Consider the following 21,359-nt stretch of genomic DNA (forward strand, 5'->3'; position numbering starts at 1 on the left):
CGCGCCCCAGGTCTGGACCCGCCTGTGTCCCCTGCGCTAGCCGCGATCCCGCTTCTCGCCCGCCGCGGCCAACATGCACTCGCATCACAGCTTCAGAAAGCCCGAGGAGGAGCGGGGCCAGCAGGAGGAGGGGGACGAGGAGGAGGAGGAGGAGGAGGAAGAGGAGGACGAGGCGGCGGCGGACCGGGAGAAGGAGCTGGCGCTCCACGGGAGGTTCAGCGAGGAGTACCTATGGAAGCTTTTGGCCTTCGGAGATGGCAATGAGGAAGAATGGAAAGCCCTTCGCCCCCGCTTGGCCAGCGTCGTCAGCCCCAGCCTGAGCCCGACGCCGACGCTCAGCCGAACGCCGAGCCTGAAGTGGAGCCGGACGCCGGCGGCCAGCGAGAGTGCACCCTCCAGCACCTCCTCCCAAAAAAGTACCGCTCCCCGGCCCGCCCAGCCCGTTCCTCGAAGGCTGCCCTGTCCCTAGGGGAGAGCAGGTCCAACTCCTCTAGAGCCTTCGTCTACCCGGGAGTCTGTTTCCAAATACACACAAGACTTCACACACACCCTTATCTCAGTCCCTCTGGTGTCAAAGACACTGAAATCTTGACTAAGCGGTTGTGATGGTCCACAGCTTAGGTTAAAGGGGAAACGCCTCGTCAAACTGGAAACAGGCAGTGCTGTACGGAGTACTCATTTTATAACACTTCGCGCATTCAGTGATCGCGTCCTCTTACATTCATTCTCTCCCCCCGCCGCCCCGCTCAAACAGGCGCACGCGCACGCGCACACGCACACACACACACACACACACACACACACACACACGCGCGCGCGCACGCGCGCCACTCCTGAAGAAGGAGTAGTGCTTTAAGGGTGCTCTGCTACTGAAACAGCCCAGCCAAAAGCAACTCACCTTTGTGCTTAACTTCCTGTACTGAAACCACTCCAGCCACTTCCTTAAAGAGAGAGGCACAGCAGTTACTTGGAGTAGATTTGTCCATCTCCCAGCATTGACATTTTGGTCCGGATCATTCTTTGTTGGGGCCGCGTGTGTTGAGGGCGGGAGGATGGACTGTCGTACGCATTACAGGATGTTTAGCAGCGTCGCTGGCCTCTGCTTCTGACCATGCCAGTTAGTCCCTACCGGGCTCTGTGACAATCAAAAATGTCCTTAGACGTTGCTAAATGTTTCCTGGGGGGCAAAATTGTCCTTTCGAGAGCCACTGAGTTAAAGGGAATGGCTAAATTGTTTAATGTTTCATTCAACAGGTTTTCCTAAAATATTTCAGACATTTAAGAAAGACATGTCTGAAACGAATTTAGATAGGTAAGGAATTGTTTTCAGTGTTCTATATTATTATTTTTTGAAGCTGATGATGTTTACTTTTGGAATAAACATGTCAGGAAGTAGAGTAAAATCATCCAGGGCATTTACAACTAATTTATTCAAAAAGGTGTTTTTTAATCTACACTGTTAGACACTTTGGAGGAGATGGACAGAGTCCCTGCCCATCACCAGCTTATTATCTACCTGTAGAGATGACATGTCTACTTACTAATATAGAATGAAATCATAAATGGCATGCGCACAACCGTAAGTGCTATGAGGCTTTAGGACATAAGTCTCTATTGGCTAAATTCAGGAGTGATCAGGGACACCTGCGGTGGAGAGTCGAAAGTACAGTCTTTTCTTTTTCTTGTTGTTGCTATTGCTATTAGCCTCCAAGCACTTCCAACTATAATAGGAAGACACCAGAGAAACACATTTGGAACATCTTTATCAGTCTTCCCTGAAACCTCACACCAAACATGGGTCCACAGTCTCACATTATTGTTCACCTAAGTTTTGCTTTTATAAGCAACTTTCCATTTTTAAGCAGAAAGAGAATTGTTCTTCCCCACTTACATGTTTTTATTTATCCAAGTCAACATTTTAATAAAAGATAATATATGTACATGGTTAAAACATTAAAGTAGACAAAGCTATAAAATTTTAAATTTCTGTACCCTTCTCTGCTCCCACTTCCACTCACCAGAGTTAACAGATTGTTAACAGTTTGTTTCCAGTATAATTTAAATAGCATATTTTCATTCCTTGATTTATTAATTTTTGACATAGCTACTGACTTCCCACCATGAAAGCTGAGGAATGTAACACACTACTTCCCTCCTCTCCATTTTCAGTAGTTAGATTATTTTTATATTTTCTAACCTTTAGGACTTTAAAGTATTTAAACCTCTACTTCTTGATTTATCAATTTTAGTAACTATTAACTCTATTTTGAAAAATTAACACCTTAATGCACTTCTACTTCCTTCTCTCTCTCCTCTCACCCTTTCCTCTCCCAATTAACAACAAATTATGTAACAGACTTTATTAAAATATATAATATATAGTCCTGTAAAGTCATATTACTTTACCAAGTTTTATAGTGTTTGCAAATTTTGTAATTATAATTAGCTCTTAGTGCTTTGGGTACACGTTGATTCAAAAAGTTGAAGACCAATAACCAATACTCATAATTTCCTGCTAAGAACCCAATGATGTGACTGCATTCTTGCACAAGAAAATGAAATCCTATGTCTGTAAAACTTGGCTCCTAAAAGAAGAACTTCTCAACTCTCAGTTGTTTTTAGTTGTCTTCAATTTTTCTGAGTTGGGCTCAACGGCCATACTTTCTTGTTTTCCATATTGCTTTCTTTCTTTTATTTCTTTTCTTTTTGCTGGAGAAACTCCTCAGGTAATTATTTCATATTGATCTCATGGGTAGTCAAATTTCTGAGTTCTTGCCTGTCTTGAAATTTCTTCCTTTTGCCCTCATACTTTATTAATAATATAACCTGGCATAAAAGAATAGGTTTAAAACCATTTCCCCTCAGAGCTCCGAAGACATTGCTTCGTTGGAGTTCCTCGTGCATTTCTTTCCTGGGACTCTCCCTTCCTCCTTTTCCACCCAAGCCTGTTGGGTAGGTCCTGAGTAACTCATCCTGCACTCTGCTTCTCTTTCAGACCTAAAACTTCCCCAGGCAGGCTTTTTAGAAACCAGTTCTTTGGGCTTCATCTGGAAATAGACACAACTGCTGCCAACTGCCCTGGGTAAGAGGAGAGGAAGGGGTCTGACTGTTCACTCCTTGAACTACCCTGATGACCGTCTCCAGCCCCCTCCCCTCTGCATTTGGTCGAGTCAGGGCTAGGAGCTTCTCAGGAGTTCCCTTTGGAAGAACTTTACTTATGTCTCTTATCTTGAGCTGTGGTGGTCTCCGCTCTAGTTTTCCATCAACCTGAGGCCATTTATTTTCTTTCTTTTAAGGACTTCTTCAATATTACTTGGCTACTGATGACACCGCTCTTGTTTTCCAGGGCTATTGCTTGTTTGTGGGTTTGAAGTGTTTGTTAGTTCAATAAGATCTTAGAAGGAAGGGGAGAATTGTGTGTTCAGGTGCCATCTTGACCTGGACTTTCTGTCATATGGGAACCTCTCTTTCCTAAATCAAATTCTTAATTTCTCCTCATAAATCTTCCTAAGAAGATGCTTCTTCTGTACTTCAAAGCATTCTCTGGTGAATTTGGTGAGACTGTGTTTTTAAGGAACTCTGCCCTTAGAAGGCCTAGAAATGCAACCAATATTGTCTCAGTTTCTACTTTTAATTGCCCTATTACTATTCTGGGGCAAACTTTAGGAGGCAGATGAATCCGGAGAAACACAGGTTTTGGAGCCAAACAGGTCTGGGCCCCATCTGCCTCTGCCATGTGTGATTTTGAGAGGGCCCCCCAGAGCCTCGATTTCCTTGCCCATAGAAAAGGAATACTACCTGCTGTACAGCACAGGGGACTCTACTCAGTACTCTGTAATGGCCTATATGGGGAAAGAATCTAAAAAAAAAAAAAAAAAAAGTGGAAATATGTATATATATATAACTGATTGACTTTGTTGTACACCTGAAACTAACACTAACACATTATAAATCAACTATACTCCAATAAAAATTTTTTTAAAAAAGGAAAGGGTATACTAATTCCTACCTTGATTGGTTTTTGTAAAGATAAATGAAGTAATGTAAGTAAAGCAACTACCATGTGTCTACTAGAACACAGTAAGTTCTCAGGAAATGTTAATTTTGTTCTTATCCTCCGATGTCTGCCATCTTTACACAGAATTTCGAAAACAATCTTTCATGTTGGTTCAAGGGAGGCAAAGAGACCTAGATGAGTTATGTATTGATTTTGTTAACTACTGTATTGGGAAAACACTGAAATGTAAAATGTTGTCTAGGGATTGCTCGTCAATGTTCCTTTACTCTTGGTCCCATAAGTTTTTTCCATGGGAACTTAGACAAAAAGGACTCCCCCAGACACTTGTTCAGGTGGCTTCTGCAGAGGAGTTCTCTACCCATTATAGGACACAGTCATTTCAGAATTAAAACAAAACACACAATGTTTCAAGGAACAAAGCACCAAAAAAGGAAGGTGGAGACATAAGAGAACTGAGAAAGGTGAAAAAGTGACAATCCTAAAGTTGACTAAATTATTTGGGAAATTTTTGTTTGATAATTTTAGAAGAGCCAGCAAATTATGGCAAAAAAAAATGAAATTCAAAGAGGCAAAGGAACTTGAAAAGCAATAGTTATTGTTTACTTGTTACCAGTAACAGTCATTTTAGCTAGTAAAAGTCAATAAATTCCTGCTTCCTATCATGTCAACGATAACTAACTGATTAAACTGCTTGTGGAAAGAATACAGATTGCTTAATTACAACGCATTAAACTTCAGCCCTTTAAAAAGAGCTTGGATTATTTTAAAGCTATTTTAAAATGAACAACACGTTCTAATTTAAATTCAGGTAAATGTTTAAACACACATAACCATCATCGCTGCCACCACCGCCAACACACAGCACAGATAGAGGGGTAGTAATTTACTCCATGAGAGAAATAATACGGTATTGGGAACCTCCAGGATTGAGAGAGGAGTGCTTTGCAGAGAACAGATATGATGCAAACACACTGTGTCTGACTTTACTGAAGACATAAGAACGGAAGAAAATATTTCAAAGGAAAAAGAAATCAGGATCTTCTAAGAACATCTGTTATTTGATTGTTAAATGTACTAGATTTAGAAGAACTGCTAACAACTCTATAGGTATACTGAAAACTAACATTTTGTCTAAATTTCAGGGCTGTCTATCACAATCTGTATCCAAGAATTCCAACATCAGTACAAACAGAAGAAAGTTGGCTTCAAGAATTGTCAGGCATGGAGCAGCCGAGTGAGTAGTTTGGTTTTTTAGCTTTTGCTGGGAGATGGGATTGTACACTGGAAAGGGCACTTGTGTAGATGGCCAGGAGAGCTAGGATTGAATCCCAGCCCCAAAACAAGCTAACACCATGACAACTGGGCAAGTCACTTAACCTCATTGACTCTGTTTCTTTCTCTGTTGGCCATAATAATCCTTCTGTAACAGGACTGTTATGAAGATCAAAATGAAATTCAACATTTAAACTCCTTGGCACTGAGCCTTTAATAAATGGTAGCACCTGTGTTCACATCAAGAAATAATCTGCCATCATATTTTGAAACACATCTTTATTTTTTATTATAGAGGTAACATGCATGCTGTTTTCTAAACATCAAACCATTAAGAAAAATATAATGTAAACATTAAGTTTTTAACTTATCCCAGTATATTCCTCAGAAGTAATCGTTATGAATAGCCTTTCCTTTCAATTCTACTATTTGTTTTATGTTATATCACTTATTCATGAGATGTTTATTGAGCACACACCAAGCACCTGTCATAGGTCAGTTTCCTGTTCTAAGGTAACAGCAATGAATAAAGCAGACAAACCCCCTGTCTCAATGGTCTTCTATTAAAGTGTGGGAGGTGGAAGTAATAGTGAGATAAATAATACACAAAGTAAGTCAATACACAATATCTTATATAATGTTAAGTGCTAAGGAGGAAAATAAAGCAGGGAGAGGGATGGGAAATGTTGGGCAGTTGGGTACCAAGCTTACCCAGGATGCTGAGGGAAATCTTCAATGAGAAGCTGAAATATTTGAGTAAAGACCTCAAGGAGGAGAGAGAGTGATAATGATCTCCGGGGGAAGAGTGTTCCAGGCACAGGGAAGAACAAGTGCTTCCCTCTAGAACAAGGAGGCAGCCAGCTTGGCGGCAGTGGGGTAGGTAAGGAGGTGAGTCCTACGGGATAAAGGCAGAGAGACAGTGAGGACCAAATCTTACTCAATGAGAATGAAGTGGGAAGTCACTGGAGGGTCTGCACAGAGGAGTGACACAATCTAACATAAAAATTTTAAATTAGACATATAATTAATATTAAATATTAATATAATATTAAACCTAATATTAAAAACATGTTAATTATTCCCAAATTAATCTATATATTCAATGTAATTGTGATGAAGTTTTTCAGTGGAGTTTGACAAGTTGATTCTTTGGTCCTGCTCTGCAGCGTTCAAAGATAAGTTGAGGCATTTTCACATTTTTAAGAGTTTATTTGAGCAGATGTGGATTGGAAACAGGCAGCGCCAAACCAGAAGTGGTTAGGAGCACTCCACAGACAAGAGCTAAGGAGAGGTTTTTATACAGAAGTCGTGGGAGCAAAGCAAGGAAATCATTTGATCGGCTATTGTTCAAAGTTGCATTACAGTAGGTCCCCTACATACGAACGAGTTCCATTCCGACAGCGTGTTCATAAGTCCAATTTGTTCAAAGTCCAACAAAGTTAGCCTAGGTACTCAACTAACACAATCAGCTATATAGTACTGTACTGTAATAGGTTTATAATACTTTTCACACAAACAATACATAAAAAACAAACACAAAAGATAAAGAAAACATTTTTAATCTCACAGTACAGTACCTTGAAAAGTACAGTAGTACAACAGCTGCCATACAGGGGCTGGCAACGAGTGAATAGGCAAGAAGAGTTACTGACTGGAGGAGGGAGAGGAGGTGGGAGATGGTAGAGCTGAAGGATCGTCAGCAATAGGAGACGGAGGGCAATTTCACTCACGCCTGACGTTGATGGCACAGGTTCTGGTTCCTTGCCAGATTCAGTTCTATCTACCCTCTTGAAAAAAGGATCCAGCGATGTCTGGGTAGTAGCTCTTTTTTTCTTGTCATAGAGGATAATGGTAGCCCTGGATTGCATCCTGAACAGCTGCTACAACCTTCGTGTACCATCCTATGCCTCAAAAGCTAACAGTGCCTCCTCAAATAAAGAAAATCCCCTTGCCATTCCCTGCACAGTGAATCTCTTCGGTTGTTCAGTTACTTCTTCTTCCTCTTGTCTCTCTTTGTCCTTTCTCTGGGCCTCCAATTCCATCAGGTCTTCATTAGTAAGCTCCTCGTGTTGAACAGCCAACAGTACTGTACAGTAAAGTGCACAAAAGCACAACCACTTGTAGAGGATGCATGCACGTGACAATGTACGCCAGACACGTGAACTAATTTATGTGATTGGACATGGGAACGCACGTTCATATCTTTGAAAGTTCGCAATTTGAAGGTTCGTATGTAGGGGACTTAACTGTATTTGGGAAAGCCTGGTTGGCTGTTTGCTATGAGCTGTTCTTAACCTTGAGGCATTAACCTTGAGGAATTGACTCTGGCTTAGGTTTCACTTTGCTTACGATTGGCTACCAAGGCATTAGAGCCCCCTCATCTAATGGCTTCCTTGTTCAATTACTTTAACAGCAGGAACCTAATGTACCTTTTCAATTTTTTCATATAGTTTTTTGTAGGTTTTTTTTAATAGAGAACTGATATGCAGCTCTTATTAGTTTATTCCTAGGTGTTTTACAGTTGTCTTTTATTGATGTAGTAATTGGAATCTTTTTTTTCCTATTATATTTTCTAATTGGTTATTGTCAATGTATAGGAAAACTATTGATTTCAATGTATCAATCTTGTATCTGACTCCCTTGCTGAACTTTCTTATTCTAATATTTCATCAGTTAAAAGTCTACTAGACAATTACATTTCCTGTGAATAACAGCAGTTTTATCTCTCTTTAATTTTTTTTTACTTAGCAGTGTATCAGGGACATCTTTCCATGTCAGGAAATATTGATCTAATTCCTTGAAATGACTATGTAGTATTCCCTTATATACCTACAGTAACTGTGACTTATGTAATACATCTGACTGTTAGATGTTGCAGGGTTGTTTGGTTTGGTTTGGTTTTGTGTTTTGACCTCTTCCCTATGACAAATAATGCCTTAATGAAAGTCTTGTTCATTCTTTTTTTTTTTTTTAATACCTGCGCTGGCACTTCTGTTGGGCAAAATGCCCAAAACATATTTTTAAATTGTTCAGGTACTCAACATAGGAAGTATGTCATCTTCTGAAGCCCATCCCTTTCTCCAGCACCAGCCCTGGCTATACAGGGAAAATGGGTGTGCCCTCTCCCTTTACCTCTGTCTCATTGTAGGTTGTTCTGATTGGTTTTTCATCATCCCAGTCCTGTCTGCTTACCTTTCTAGACATTTACTCCAAGTGGCTCGTGTGTTGATAGATGGCTGTCTTCCCCATTTCCAGTATTGCCATGGAATCTGCAGAGGGAATCATTCTGGTGGTTTAGTTCACTGTCTTGAACTGGGAACCGCCCTCTCACCCCGCTCCAGCACTCTTCTCCCTGAAAAATCTTTTGCAGAATAATAGTCATAAATTAGACAGAATAGTAATTTTAGAAGGCAGAACACAAAAGGGTCTGTAAACCATGATTATAATCAAATAAAATATGCATTTGTGTAGCATTCTAAGACTAAAAAGAAGCAAGGAAGCATTTTTTAATGTGATTCATTAGTGGTGAGTCTTCTCTGTTTGTTAGTTACTGTTGATAAAATGTTATTTGGAAAAAGGCAAAAAATTTTAAAAATTAAAAATAAAACACCAAAAGGGCACTTATTTTTCCAAGAGGTATATCTTCTTTTCTATTGGACTTCTTTCATCCTTTGTCAGGATTGATGACAAATGTACACTCTTTTTTACAGAGAAAGAAGTGCCCTCTGTAAAGAAGGAAGATGAACCTGAAAATCTAGCTTCTAAATTAAGAGGTAACTGGATGTTTGGCGTCATCCCCTCTGCTGGCAAAGGCAAACTGCCCTTAGGGAACCAGCCTTAACTTGGACGGTGTCCAACCCCTTTAGAAAAGAGCTCCCCTAAGAGTATATGCAAGAAGGTGGTGAAGGTAGGGTTTCAGGGCATTTAGACAGCGTGTGTGTGTGAGTGTGTGTGTGTGTGTGTGTGTGTGTGTGTGTCTGAGTGAGTGTGTGTCATGGGCTAGAATCTTCACACTACAGAAAATGGAATACACTGCACAAAGTTTTTAAACATTCCTTCTAAATCTGCCTTTTTTTTCTTCAGCACAATGGATAATTAACCCAGAAGAGCCAAAACTAAATATTTTATGTGAGCTGGAGGTAAGAAATGTTTATCAGTCCAGCTAGTACACTGAACTCATGGTAAAAATCACTTATTCAATCTTCAATTTTTTTCTTTCTCCCTCTTTTTAAAATTTAGTTTAAGGAAGACTTCATAACACTCTTTGAGCCCTCTCTGAGAACACTACCCAGCATCGGGCCACCATCTATTCTCTCATTCAAACAAGAGAGTTCCAATTTAGGCATTAAGTTCAAGGTAATCTTCATTTATATTTCTTTTTGCTTTTACTGTAATAAATGGTATAAAAAGCCACATGATGATCTGCACAAAAGACAGTGAACATACTTTTAAAAAAGCAGGCAAAGAGCTCATTTACTTGGAATAGCACTTAGGGTGGCTGTATTCGTTTCCTAGGGCTGCTGTAACAAAATACCAGAAACTAGGTGGCTTACAGCGACAGAAAAGTATTGTTTCACAGTTCTGAAGGCTGGAAGTCCAAAATCAAGGTGTCAGCAAGTCTAACCTGGAGGGGAGAGTCCCTCCTTGGCTTGCAGCTGCATCACTCCAATCTCTGCCTTGGTTGTCCCAGCACGCTCTGTGTGTCTCTGTCCAAATGTCCCTCTTCTCCAAGGACACCAGTCATATTGGATTAGCGCCCACCCTAATGACCTCATCTTAACTTGATCACATCTGCGGAGACCCCATTTCTAAGTCAGGCCACATTCACAGGTACCAGGGGTTAGAAATTCAACAGAGCCTTTGGGGGAGCGCAACTCAACCTATAACAGTGGTCATAAAGCCCGGCAGCGTAGGTGAACGTTAGCTGTATTTGATCACATTAAGTGACCAATTAACGTCTGCATTCAGTGGGCAAGGGAGAGGTCACCTTAGTAATTCCAACAGGATACAAACCACCCTGCTTTGCCACAGAGGTAAGGGACTGACCCGTAGTATGATTATTTCCAAACTTGCACGGCATGGCCATGTGGAGAGAGCTGCACACTCCCCAGACCGGAAGCTCCTTGATGACTTCTTTTGGGGTACAGTAAAGGTACAGGCTTATTCACTGAAATAAGAGATACCAATCATGTGAGGCAGGACGGCACAGATGTGCGTGCAGGGGTTGATGGGAATGCCGTGTGGATGCACCAATGCGGTCGGTGTTCACTGTCATTTTGTGCAGCACGTTGAACTATGCGATTCTAATGCCTGGTAACACATTAAATACATCACGTAACGTAATATGGGTCAACATTTACTGTTTATATTTGCCCAGGTTTCTAAATTTTATGGTCACCTTATAGACTCTTCAGGCTGAAATTCTTTCTTCAAACACAGCACCTTCCTTTTTCTGAAGCACAAAGGCTTGTATCCAGGAGGCTTCTTGAGCTCTCTTCCCCTGACACCCAGAGATGCGCCTGAACCTGAGGAAGGCCTTGGGGACTTCCTTCCACAGAGCTGTCCCTACACCGGCCCCTGGCCAGGGCTGGCTCCACCTGCATCCCTGGGCCGACCTTCCAGGTCTTCTGAGATGGGCCTGGACACTGGTCTAGTTCGGGGGCAGCAGCAGCTGGTTGGCCAGCTCTCCTCTTCAGCCACATCCTCTTGAGGTGGAAATTCCAACCCCACTCATGTCTTTTGAAGCATCTTTACTTACTTCGCCCCCAGGTGAAGGGGTGAAGGGGTGAAGGGGCCATGGGCGGAGGAGTTCCCTACCGAGATGCTGGCGGCACAGTCTGTAGCTGGCCTGGCGTTGCCAAGCTCTTCCTGCCCATTCCGTCATTCGGTAGCTGGCCTGGATTCGTCACCACCATCTCTCTCTTACAAGGCTTCCCTCCCTGAGTGTTCTGCTTTCTGCGACGTGCAGTACTTATTATCGGGTAGTTTCAAGGGCCTAATTATCCTGGACTGTACTCTAGGGTCCCTGGCTGCACCGGCCATCTCAGTCACCCTCTGGCCCCATGGCGGTCATTTTGCCAGGCTCGGAGAATGGTTTCCATGGCAACTACAGATGCCCTGGTGGTTTCATGACATGCAAGTCACGATCTGGGTCTCTTCCTGGAGGCCTGTGCCGAGGCTTGGCTGCTCACCTGCCAGGAGCCTCTGCAGTCACAGCCGTGACCTCGGACCACTAACAGGGCCATAGTGCATCCACCCCTCACTGAGTCACCTGCGCCCCTAACTCCCAGCCTCCTCTTGCTTCCCCTAGCCTCCCCTCCCCCTCCTGGATTACCTTCACAGCACAGACAGGAGAATTTGGTGCCCCAACTGGGGCTTCCCTTGAGAAAGGACTCTAATTTATTTTAGAAAGTTGAGTATTGTAAACAGTGGCCTACGTAGTAATGTCAAGACTTTTTCTTAGCTGACACTTCTTGAAAGAGTTTATAGTATTTAAACACCTTAGACCATTTCCACAAAATCAAATATGTGTTATCCTTTGTGTCACACACTGTACATCCCCCTGCTCGACAAGGGACACTGATGTCGACAGTAAAATCATTTCTGCAACTTTCTTCTTACACTGAGGAGGCATCCCAAGGACCCACAGAGCTCCTGATGGGCTCAGCTGCACCCCAGTGAACCGCGCCAGACAGAGGCCTCCAAAACACCACCTCAGCCACCTCAGCCCTTAACAGCCCTTGAATAGAAATGATGTCTCATTACTGGAATATACAGATCCTGCTGGCTTGGTGCCTTCCGATATAGGATCTCAGACCCCTGGAAGTTCCCTACTAACCATCTCTGGGAGCCCTCATGGTGTCTGACAGGAGTTCTCAAGCAGGTTTGTACATCCCTCATCACCCCTGCTGTCTGACTGGACATTCGCTGGCCCTGTCCAGGGCTCTGGCTCCTCCTGCTCTGAGAGGCTCTGGGCCTCCTTGTGGACACGTCTTCATTTTTTTTCTCCTCTCTGAAGAAAGAAGAGGAGGAGGTATCGCCCACGTGTGAATTCTGTGGGAGCGATCTAAGAACATTTCTCTCCAATGTGGATCTTTCCTGTGACTACAGTAGCTCTGAACTAGTAGAACACGTAAGTTCTAAAGCAGGTTCACTGAGGAAATAGTGTTACTTTTAGACACTAATTTAAACATAAGTAGTATTTTTTCTTCTGCATCTTTTCATTGCGCTGCTTTTTTTTTTGGCTGCACCGCGTGGCTTGTGGGATCCTAGTTCCCTCACCAGGGATCGAACCTGAGACCCTGGCAGTGAAAGCCCAGAATCCTAACCACTGCACTGCCAGAGAATTTCCTGCATTGCCATTCTTAAGAGAGTTATGTGTTAGCCGTCAGGGCAATGCAAATCATAACCACAATGGGATACAATTTCACACCCACTAGGATGGCTATAACCCAAAAGACAGATAATAACAAGTGTTAGCAAGGATGTAGAGACACTGGAACCCTCATACACTGCTGAAGGGGAATATAAAACGATGCAGCCACTTTGGAAAACAGTCGGGCAATTCCTCAAAAAGTTAAACATACAGATACCACATAACCCAACAAACAATTCCATTCCTAGGTATATACCCAAGAAAATTAACAACATATGTCCACCCAGAAACGTGTATACAAATGTTCACAGCAGCATGATTCATAACAGCCAAAAAGTGTAAACAACCCAGACATTTATCAACTGATGAAAGGGTAAATAAATGTGGGGTATCCATACAATGGAATATTATGCGGCCATAAAAAGAAATGAAGTACTTATACATGCTACGACATAAATGAAAATATTATGCTAAGAGAAAGAAGCAAGTCACAAAGTACCACATGTTGTATGCTTCCATTTATATGAACCGTACAGAACAGGCAAATCTATAAAGACAGCAAATAGGTTAGTGGCTGCCAGGGGCTGAGAGGAGAGGAGAATAAGGAGGAACTGTTAATGGGTACAGGTTTCAGTTTCTAAGATTGATTGTTGTGATGGTTGCAAAATTCTGTGACTATATTGGGTTGGCCAAAAAGTTCATTCGGGTTTTTCCTACAATGTTATGGAAAAACCTGAGCGAACTTTTCGGCCAACCCAACACTAAAAACCATTGACTTGTACACTTTAAATGGGTGAATTGTATGATATGTGAATTATATCTCAATAAAACTGTTACCAAAAAAATGTTATGATAGATTGTTATCCAAAACCCCATTACCATTTTTTGGGTTTTTTCCCTCCTGTAATTATCTTCATCTAGGACTGATGAGATGAAAATGACCTCTTTGTTTTTCAGACCTCCTGTTGTAGTTATTTCCAAAACGTGATTGACTACATCTATGAGGAAAAACAAAAAATCCAAAGCTCTAAAGCTGAATTAATCTGTATTGACCCTCATGCTGCCCACGGCAGTGAAGTCGACAGACTCAAAGCAAAGGAAAAAGCTTTGCGGAGGTAACAGTGAGCCTTTGATATTGAAACTCAGATAGGCCCACTTAGTTACAGAGTTTTTTGTAAAATGAACCTCATTTTCCCAAAATAGATAATTTTGAAGATGCATTCCCAGAGAAGAAACAAAAATTGGCCAAAGCAAACCTATTGCAATTCCTGGTGGACATTGTAAGAGTCAGAAGATTTCAGAAACTCAGTGAACTCACTGACTTAGAGTAGAAATTTGCCAACCCCAAATTCTCAGGGCAATTCAGAATTCCTATATTGGAGAAACCTGTCCACTAAATATAGTAGAAACACACTCACACTGATTAAATGACTTGATTCACAAGTAATAACAGATAAAAATAACAAGGAATAGCGTTTAAACAGTAAAAATTTATAGTATACTGTTTTAAACTTCCAACGTATTTCAGACTTATGCATCATATTTTTTGATTTTGTAGAAAACAGGAGCGACAAATGGCCAAACACTATGCAATATTAACAAAAAAACAGACTACTTTCTCTGAAGAAGGTAAGTTCCTTAACGCTGATGTTATAGATCAGAAAGCTCATATGTTTGACCAAGAGCAAAAATTGACGTATTCTAAAAATAACATTTAAATTTTTCATTTTGCTCAATACATCAGTCAAAATGGCTCAGAAAATCCCGCTTTTCCATCATCTGGCTTTTGAAGTTTTTAGTCTTCAGCTCACTGTTGTTATTGATTGAAAGAAATTAGCAACATCTATAGAGCACTTTACAGATAGCTAGAAAGAGCTTTTGAGTTCATTGTCTCTCGTTTTATCAAACATACATTCCATTTTGTTTCAAGCTAGGATATGGAAAATCTGTCAAAAACATATCAGATTCTTTTCTCATAGGCAGGCCCCATCGGTCAGCTGGCCAGTATAGCTGTAGTACTGGTACAACTGAAGGGGCACCGATTTTAGAATCAGAAGTTCTGGATTTATGTCCTTGCTTTTCTCCTCACAGGCTGCCCAACTGGGGATAAATTATTTAATCTTTCTGAGCATCAGGCTCCTCTATGACTCAGAGCCATTGAAAAGATACTTAGAGAAGATTTTTTTTTCACCTAAACCCCTAGTATAAAATTCCTTGGTATTCAACTGTTTTCTACTAAACCTAAGGCCAGAAAATTCCACGTAATGAAAATCATCATTATTTTTCTTTCAACCAAATGAGAATTTCTCATTTTTTTTTAAACAAAAGAGGGAGGTCCTCATTTTTCTTCCATTAAAAAAATGTCCAATGAATCAATGCATCCGTAACAGAGTTTGAAATTTCATTTTAGAAGAGAGGTTTTGGAAACTTCTAAACATCATATATGTATTTCATGTGATTCTTTTCCCATTAGATGCAAAGCAGTTTAAAACAATTTCTTATCAACTTTCCATGGATATTCCAGAAGTAGAGTCAGCTAAGGAAGAACTAACTGATTATCAACTAGACAAACGAAATATATCCATTGTTTGTTGTGATTCTAGGATAGCATGTGGAAAGGTAATTAGCTTGTAATTTTTTTTATTTGCTACTCTTTAAAAATCAGTTTTACCTAAAATTATAAAAGCTGTCATGATGAATATGGCAGCTTGGCTATATGACACATTTAACTATTTGTCAAAAAGAATTGGTACGGACTTGGCCTTTTAACTTATATTAGACTTTAAAACAATGCTTTACATATGTTTTATGAGGGGGTATTTTGGTTAAAGCCTTTTTACTTTAAAATGTGATCAGTGTATAGTAAGGAACATTTGGAACCCTTTAGAAAACTAAAAAGAATGGGAGAAAATCATCAGAAGTCTCACCCACATCCCAAAAATCATTATTAATATTTCAATATTATCTAGATCTGCACTGCCCAATATGGTAACAAATACTCCACATGGCTATCCAAATTTAAAATAATTAAAATTAAATAACTTATTTAAAATAATTAAAATTAAATAAGTAAATAAAATATAATTCTTCAGTCATGCCAGCCACATTTCAAGTGTTAAATAGCTGTGTGTGACTAAAGGCAACCATATTGCAGGGCAGATACAGAAAATTTTTATGGTCACTACAAGTTCTATTAGACAGCACTGTTCTAGAGTTTTTAAGCATAGGTTTCTGTTAACACACTTGTAATTATATTACACATGTAATTTTTATCTCTTTAACTTAATTATCAACAATTTTTCCATGATATTAATAGCTTACATTAACATCATTTTAATATCTATGTGCCTTTTCATATAGTTTAACCATTGCTTTCAATATCTTTGTGTATAAATTTACACTATACTAAATATAGTTCCCCAGAATAGATCCCTAGAAATTAAACTCCTGAGACCAGTTTTGTTTCTCCTGGGTGATATAGAATTTAAGGCATGGCAGTGAACTGAGGTTCTGACAGAATCAAATCCAAATCCTGTCTGAAGGAAGATCATTTATCTAGCCCTCAAATCACTCCTACAAATTATCTTTCAAGTTCAATTACCAGCACACAGTGAAAAATAATTAAGAACACAAGGAAACTCAACACCACAATTGAAAACTCAGAGGACTACTATCAATAAGAAAAGATCTACAAAGACTTCGAAAACTGAAGTAATCTAAGTATGTTTATGAAAACAAAAGATCAGCTTGAAGATATATGGAGGGAACATAAAACTATAAAGGGACATACAATTGAAAAGAAAAAAATGAAATTATAGAAATGAAAAATACAAAAACTGAAATTAAAAACTTAAAAGATGAGAGTTAAATGCCCGTTAGACCCAACTAAAGAAAGAACTAATGACCTGAAAGAAAGGTTAAAAGAAAACTATCAAAATTTACCCAAAATTTACATGGGGGCAAAAAAAGGTAAGGAATACAGGAAAGTGTGTATAATATGAAAATAGAATGAGGGGTCTAAAATGTATTTGTTCAGAATCCCAGAAGGAGAGGAAAATGATAATCAGGCAGAGGCAGTATTTGAAGAGATAATGGATGATAATTTTCCAAAACTGATAAAATAGACCTATTCACAGATTTAAGAATCCCAACGAATCCCAAGCAGGATGAATTAAAAAAATAAAGTAAAATAAAAATAAATCCTAGACACAGTATAGTGAAACTGCAAAACACCAAAGACAAAAAGAAAATCTAAAGATTAGCAGAGAAAAAGAAGTCTGTTTACATTTAAAAGAGAACAGTTAGAAATCAGATAACCTCCCAACAGCAACAATGGAAGGCAGTATAATGTCTTCAGTGTGCTGAAAGAAAATAACTGGCAGTCTAGAAGCCTATACCCAGTTAAAATATCTTTCATTAAAATATGCCCCCAAAAGACATGGTCTGGCAAAACAGAGTTTGTCACTAGTAGCCTCTGACTAAAAGGAATTCTAAAGAATGTTCTTTGTGTAGTTGGATAGTATGAGATTCAAGAAAGATGAAGAGCAAAGAAAAGCATTCATGGGATATATGGATAAAACTAAAAGTTGACTGATAAAACAATAATAATAATAATGGTTCAAGGACTTTCAAGAAACAGTATAGAGCAAAAATGCTTGAAAAAATAGTACATGATTTGGCAAGAAAGATAAATGCAATTACAGTGTTCTAAAAGTCCTTGGTTTGGGAGAAGGGCAAACACATAGTTTAAACTCAGACTTTGATAAGTTAAGTTCGCTTGCTGAAATTTCTGGGGTAGCCAGAAAAATAACAAGTAGAGAGTATAACTTCCAAGCTCTCAGAGGTAGAGCAAAAAAATTAGAATAATTCACTTTAAATGCCCCCCAAAAGATAAGAAAGGATAAGGGAAAAGAAAAACACATAACAGAGGACAAATAGAACACATCAAGGAATGTCAGTAGTTATGTGTAAATAGAGTAAATACTTCAGTTAATAAACAAAGAGTGTCAGACAATTTTTTAAGGAAAAATTCCAACCATATACTGATTACAAGAGACTATATCTAAAATATAAGGATAGGGGCTTCCCTGGTGGTGCAGTGGTTGAGAATCCACCTGCCAGCGCAGGGGACACGGGTTTGATCCCTGGTCCGGGAAGATCCCACATGCCGTGGAGCAACTAAGCCCGTGCATCACAACTACTGAGCCTGTGCTCTAGAGCCCACGAGGCACAACTACTGAGCCCGTGTGCTGCAACTACTGAAGCCTATGCGCCTAAAGCCCGTGCTCCACAACAAGAGAAGCCACCGCAATGAGAAGCCCACGCACCGCAACGAAGAGTAGCCCCCGCTCGCTGCAACTGGAGAAAGCCTGTGAGCAGCAACAAAGACCCAACACAGCCAAAAATAAAATAAAATAAATTAAAAATAAAATAAAATATAAGGATACAAAAAGATTAAATATAAATAAACAAAAATGATGTATCATGAAAATATTAAAGAACATCACTGAGATAGAGGACCACTTCACAGTGACAGAAGTTTTTTTTTTAAAGAAATTCACGTTCTTTTATTTATTTATTTATTTATTTATGACTGTGTTGAGTCTTCGTTTCTGTGCGAGGGCTTTCTCTAGTTGCGGCAAGTGGGGACCACTCTTCATCGCGGTGCGCGGGCCTCTCACCATCGCGGCCTCTCTTGTTGCGGAGCACAGGCTCCAGACACGCAGGCTCAGTAATTGTGGCTCACGGGCCCAGTTGCTCCGCGGCATGTGGGATCTTCCCAGACCAGACCAGGGCTGGAACCTGTGTCCCCTGCATTGGCAGGCAGATTCTCAACCACTGCGCCACCAGGGAAGCCCGTGACGGAAGTTTTAATCCACCAGGAAGGTATAATGTTATAAAATATGTTTCCCCTATTAACACAGCCTCAAAAAATATAAAGCAAAATTTCACAGAAGTAAAAGGAAAAAAATTTTAATCCATAATCATAATGGGATACTTTAGCCTGCTTCTCTCAATAATTGAGGACTATTAGACCAAAAAAAAAAAAAAAAGCAGTAATACGATAGAATATTTGAACAACCCATTTAACAAATTTGACCTAATATTCATGGATTGGAAGAGTAAATATTTTAAATATGACATTCTTCCCAAATTGATCTATAGATCCAATGCAACTGTAATTCAAATTCTAACAAGGTTGTATATTTGCGTGTGCAGGGGGAAGGAAGGTCTTGACAAGTTGATGCTAAGATTTACATGGAAATATAAAGAACCTAGAAGAGCCAAGACTTTCTTGAAGAAGAAGCCTGGGAGGGAGGGGAACACGCTCTATCAGATACTGAGATCTATTACAAAATATAGTAATTAAGACAGTGTAGTGTTGGGGCAGGATAAACAAAGAAATCCATGATACAGACTAGTTCAGAATCGGATTTATGCACACACAGACTTCTGATCTATGCCAGCAGTGGCACTGCACAGCAATGGAGAAAGGAAAATCTTTCCAATACATATGGCTGGGACAATCGGATATCCATATTTTTTAATGAAACTGGAATCATACCTCACATCATATAAAAATCAGTTCCAGTGGATTAAAGACCTAAATGTGAAATGCAAAACTACAATGATTTTTTTTAAAAATAGGAGAATAGCTTTATTACTTCAGGTTAGGGAAAGATTTACTAACCACTTTTAAAAAGCAGTATCCATAAAGTAGTTGATAAATTAAACTTAAAATTTGGGGGACTTCCCTGGTGGCGCAGTGGTTAAGACTCCACGCTCCCAATACAGGGGGCCTGGGTTCGATCCCAGGTCAGGGAACTAGATCCCACATGCATACCGCAACTAAGAGTTCGCATGCCATCACTAAGGAGCCAGTGAGCTGCAACTAAGGAGCAGGTGAGCCACAACTAAGGAGTCCACCTGCTGCAACTAAGACCTGGTGCAACCAAATAAATAAATGAAATACTCTTAAAAATTAAAATTTGAAAGACAAGCCAAGAAGGGAGATATTTTGCAGCACATATGATATACAAAGGGCTTTTATCCTAAATGTATAAAGAACTTTTATAAGTCCACATGAAAAAAAAGTCTACCTAATAGAAAAATGAACTTAAAAAAACTTGACCACTTCTCCAAGGAGAAAATTCAAATGATCAATAAACACATGAAAAGGTTTTCAACCTCATTAGTAACCTGGGAGAGGAAAATTGAAACCACAATTAGAGATCAGTACATACCTATAATATTGGCAAAAAAAAAAAAAAACTGTAAAGTCTGATACTACTGAGTTTTGGAAAGGATATAGAATAACAGTCCCTATTATTTGCCTCTAGTGGGAATGCAAATTGGTACAACTTGAAAATCATTTTGGCAGTACCTTGTAAAGTGGGAGACAGGCATATCTTGGGGTTCAGCAATTCTACCTCTGGGTATAAGATCTGAGAGTAACTGGGTACCAGCATACATGCAAAAGACGGTTCAGAGTATCATTGTGTATAAGCCGAAAACTGGGAACAACCCATATATCCATTAACAATAGAATGGATAAGTAAATAATGATGAAGTCATACAATACAATCTTATACACAAATGGAAGTAATTGGACAACTACACACTGGGACGTGTATGAATCTTACAAACATAACGTTGACTAAAAGAAACAAAGTATTAAAAATTCATAATGTTCAATTCCATTTATATAAATTTCAAAATGGGAAAAATCAAATTATATTGTTTAGAGATTACAGAACACTGACTTTGGGGTAGCACAGAGGGAAATTCTAGAGTATCAGCATTGTTCTATTTCTTGATCCAGATGGTGATAACATGGTGTTCACATTATAATTACTCATTAACAAAATAGCATATTTTAGTGCTTATCTGAATGTATTTTATATTTCATAAAAGTGAAAAATGTATTATCTTTCAAAATAAATGGCAACATTTACATGAAAATTTAGATTGTTTCATTGTTTAGCCCTAGGAATTCTTGTAACCATTTTATTACAATTCAAGGTTAGGAAGAAACAGAATTAAACTGAATCTTTAGTTCATTTTAAAACATTGTTGGGGGCTTCCCTGGTGGCACACTGGTTAAGAATCCGCCTGCCAATGCAGGGGACACGGGTTCGAGCCCCGGTCCGGGAGGATCCCACATGTCGCAGAGCAACTAAGCCCATGCACCACAACTACTAAGCCTGCGCTCTAGGGTCCGCGAGCCACAACTACTGAAGCCCGCACACCTAGAGCCCGTGCTCCGCAACAAGAGAAGCCACTGCAATGAGAAGCCCACGCACCGCAACAAAGAGTAGCCCCCGCTCACCGCAACTAGAGAAAGCCCGCCCGCAGCAACGAAGACCCAATGCAGCCAAAATAAGTTAATTTTTTAAAAAAGACATGTCTATAAAAAATAAAAAAATAAAACATTGTTGGCTACAAATTCATTCCCCTATTGAGTATTACATAGAAAGTAAAATAGTTAAGCTTAGAGGTACAACAAGGAATATCTCTTTGTATTTCTTTCTTCATCTTCCCATATTCCACTAGTGTTTTTCTCAAATGAACTTCAAGAGCAACCCTGAAAAGACACCAGTTGCTGCAGCTTATACTGGAGTGTAAAGTCAGTTTATTGAAGTATAATTTATAGTAAAACTCACCTTCTTATATGTACAGCTCCATTAATTTTGA

At 39.7% G+C, this 21,359-nt stretch overlaps 1 protein-coding gene across 1 annotated transcript in view; it reads left to right on the plus strand.

Moving 5' to 3' along the window:
* Positions 1 to 270: 270 nt before the first annotated feature.
* Positions 271 to 21,359, plus strand: part of ERICH6 (glutamate rich 6) — a gene marked incomplete at its 5' end in the record, with an annotated part of 40,831 nt that continues 19,742 nt past the window's right edge. Inside the window, 9 exons of the mRNA XM_082393614.1 lie at positions 271 to 513; positions 5,159 to 5,252; positions 9,001 to 9,063; positions 9,374 to 9,429; positions 9,530 to 9,646; positions 12,309 to 12,422; positions 13,623 to 13,780; positions 14,224 to 14,294; positions 15,139 to 15,284. Of these exons, the coding sequence (XP_082249740.1) occupies positions 271 to 513; positions 5,159 to 5,252; positions 9,001 to 9,063; positions 9,374 to 9,429; positions 9,530 to 9,646; positions 12,309 to 12,422; positions 13,623 to 13,780; positions 14,224 to 14,294; positions 15,139 to 15,284 (1,062 nt within the window). The remainder of the gene's footprint in view (positions 514 to 5,158; positions 5,253 to 9,000; positions 9,064 to 9,373; positions 9,430 to 9,529; positions 9,647 to 12,308; positions 12,423 to 13,622; positions 13,781 to 14,223; positions 14,295 to 15,138; positions 15,285 to 21,359) is intronic.

Source organism: Balaenoptera borealis (genome assembly GCF_965194805.1).
Source record: "Balaenoptera borealis genome assembly, chromosome: 5".
Lineage (NCBI taxonomy): Eukaryota > Metazoa > Chordata > Mammalia > Artiodactyla > Balaenopteridae > Balaenoptera > Balaenoptera borealis.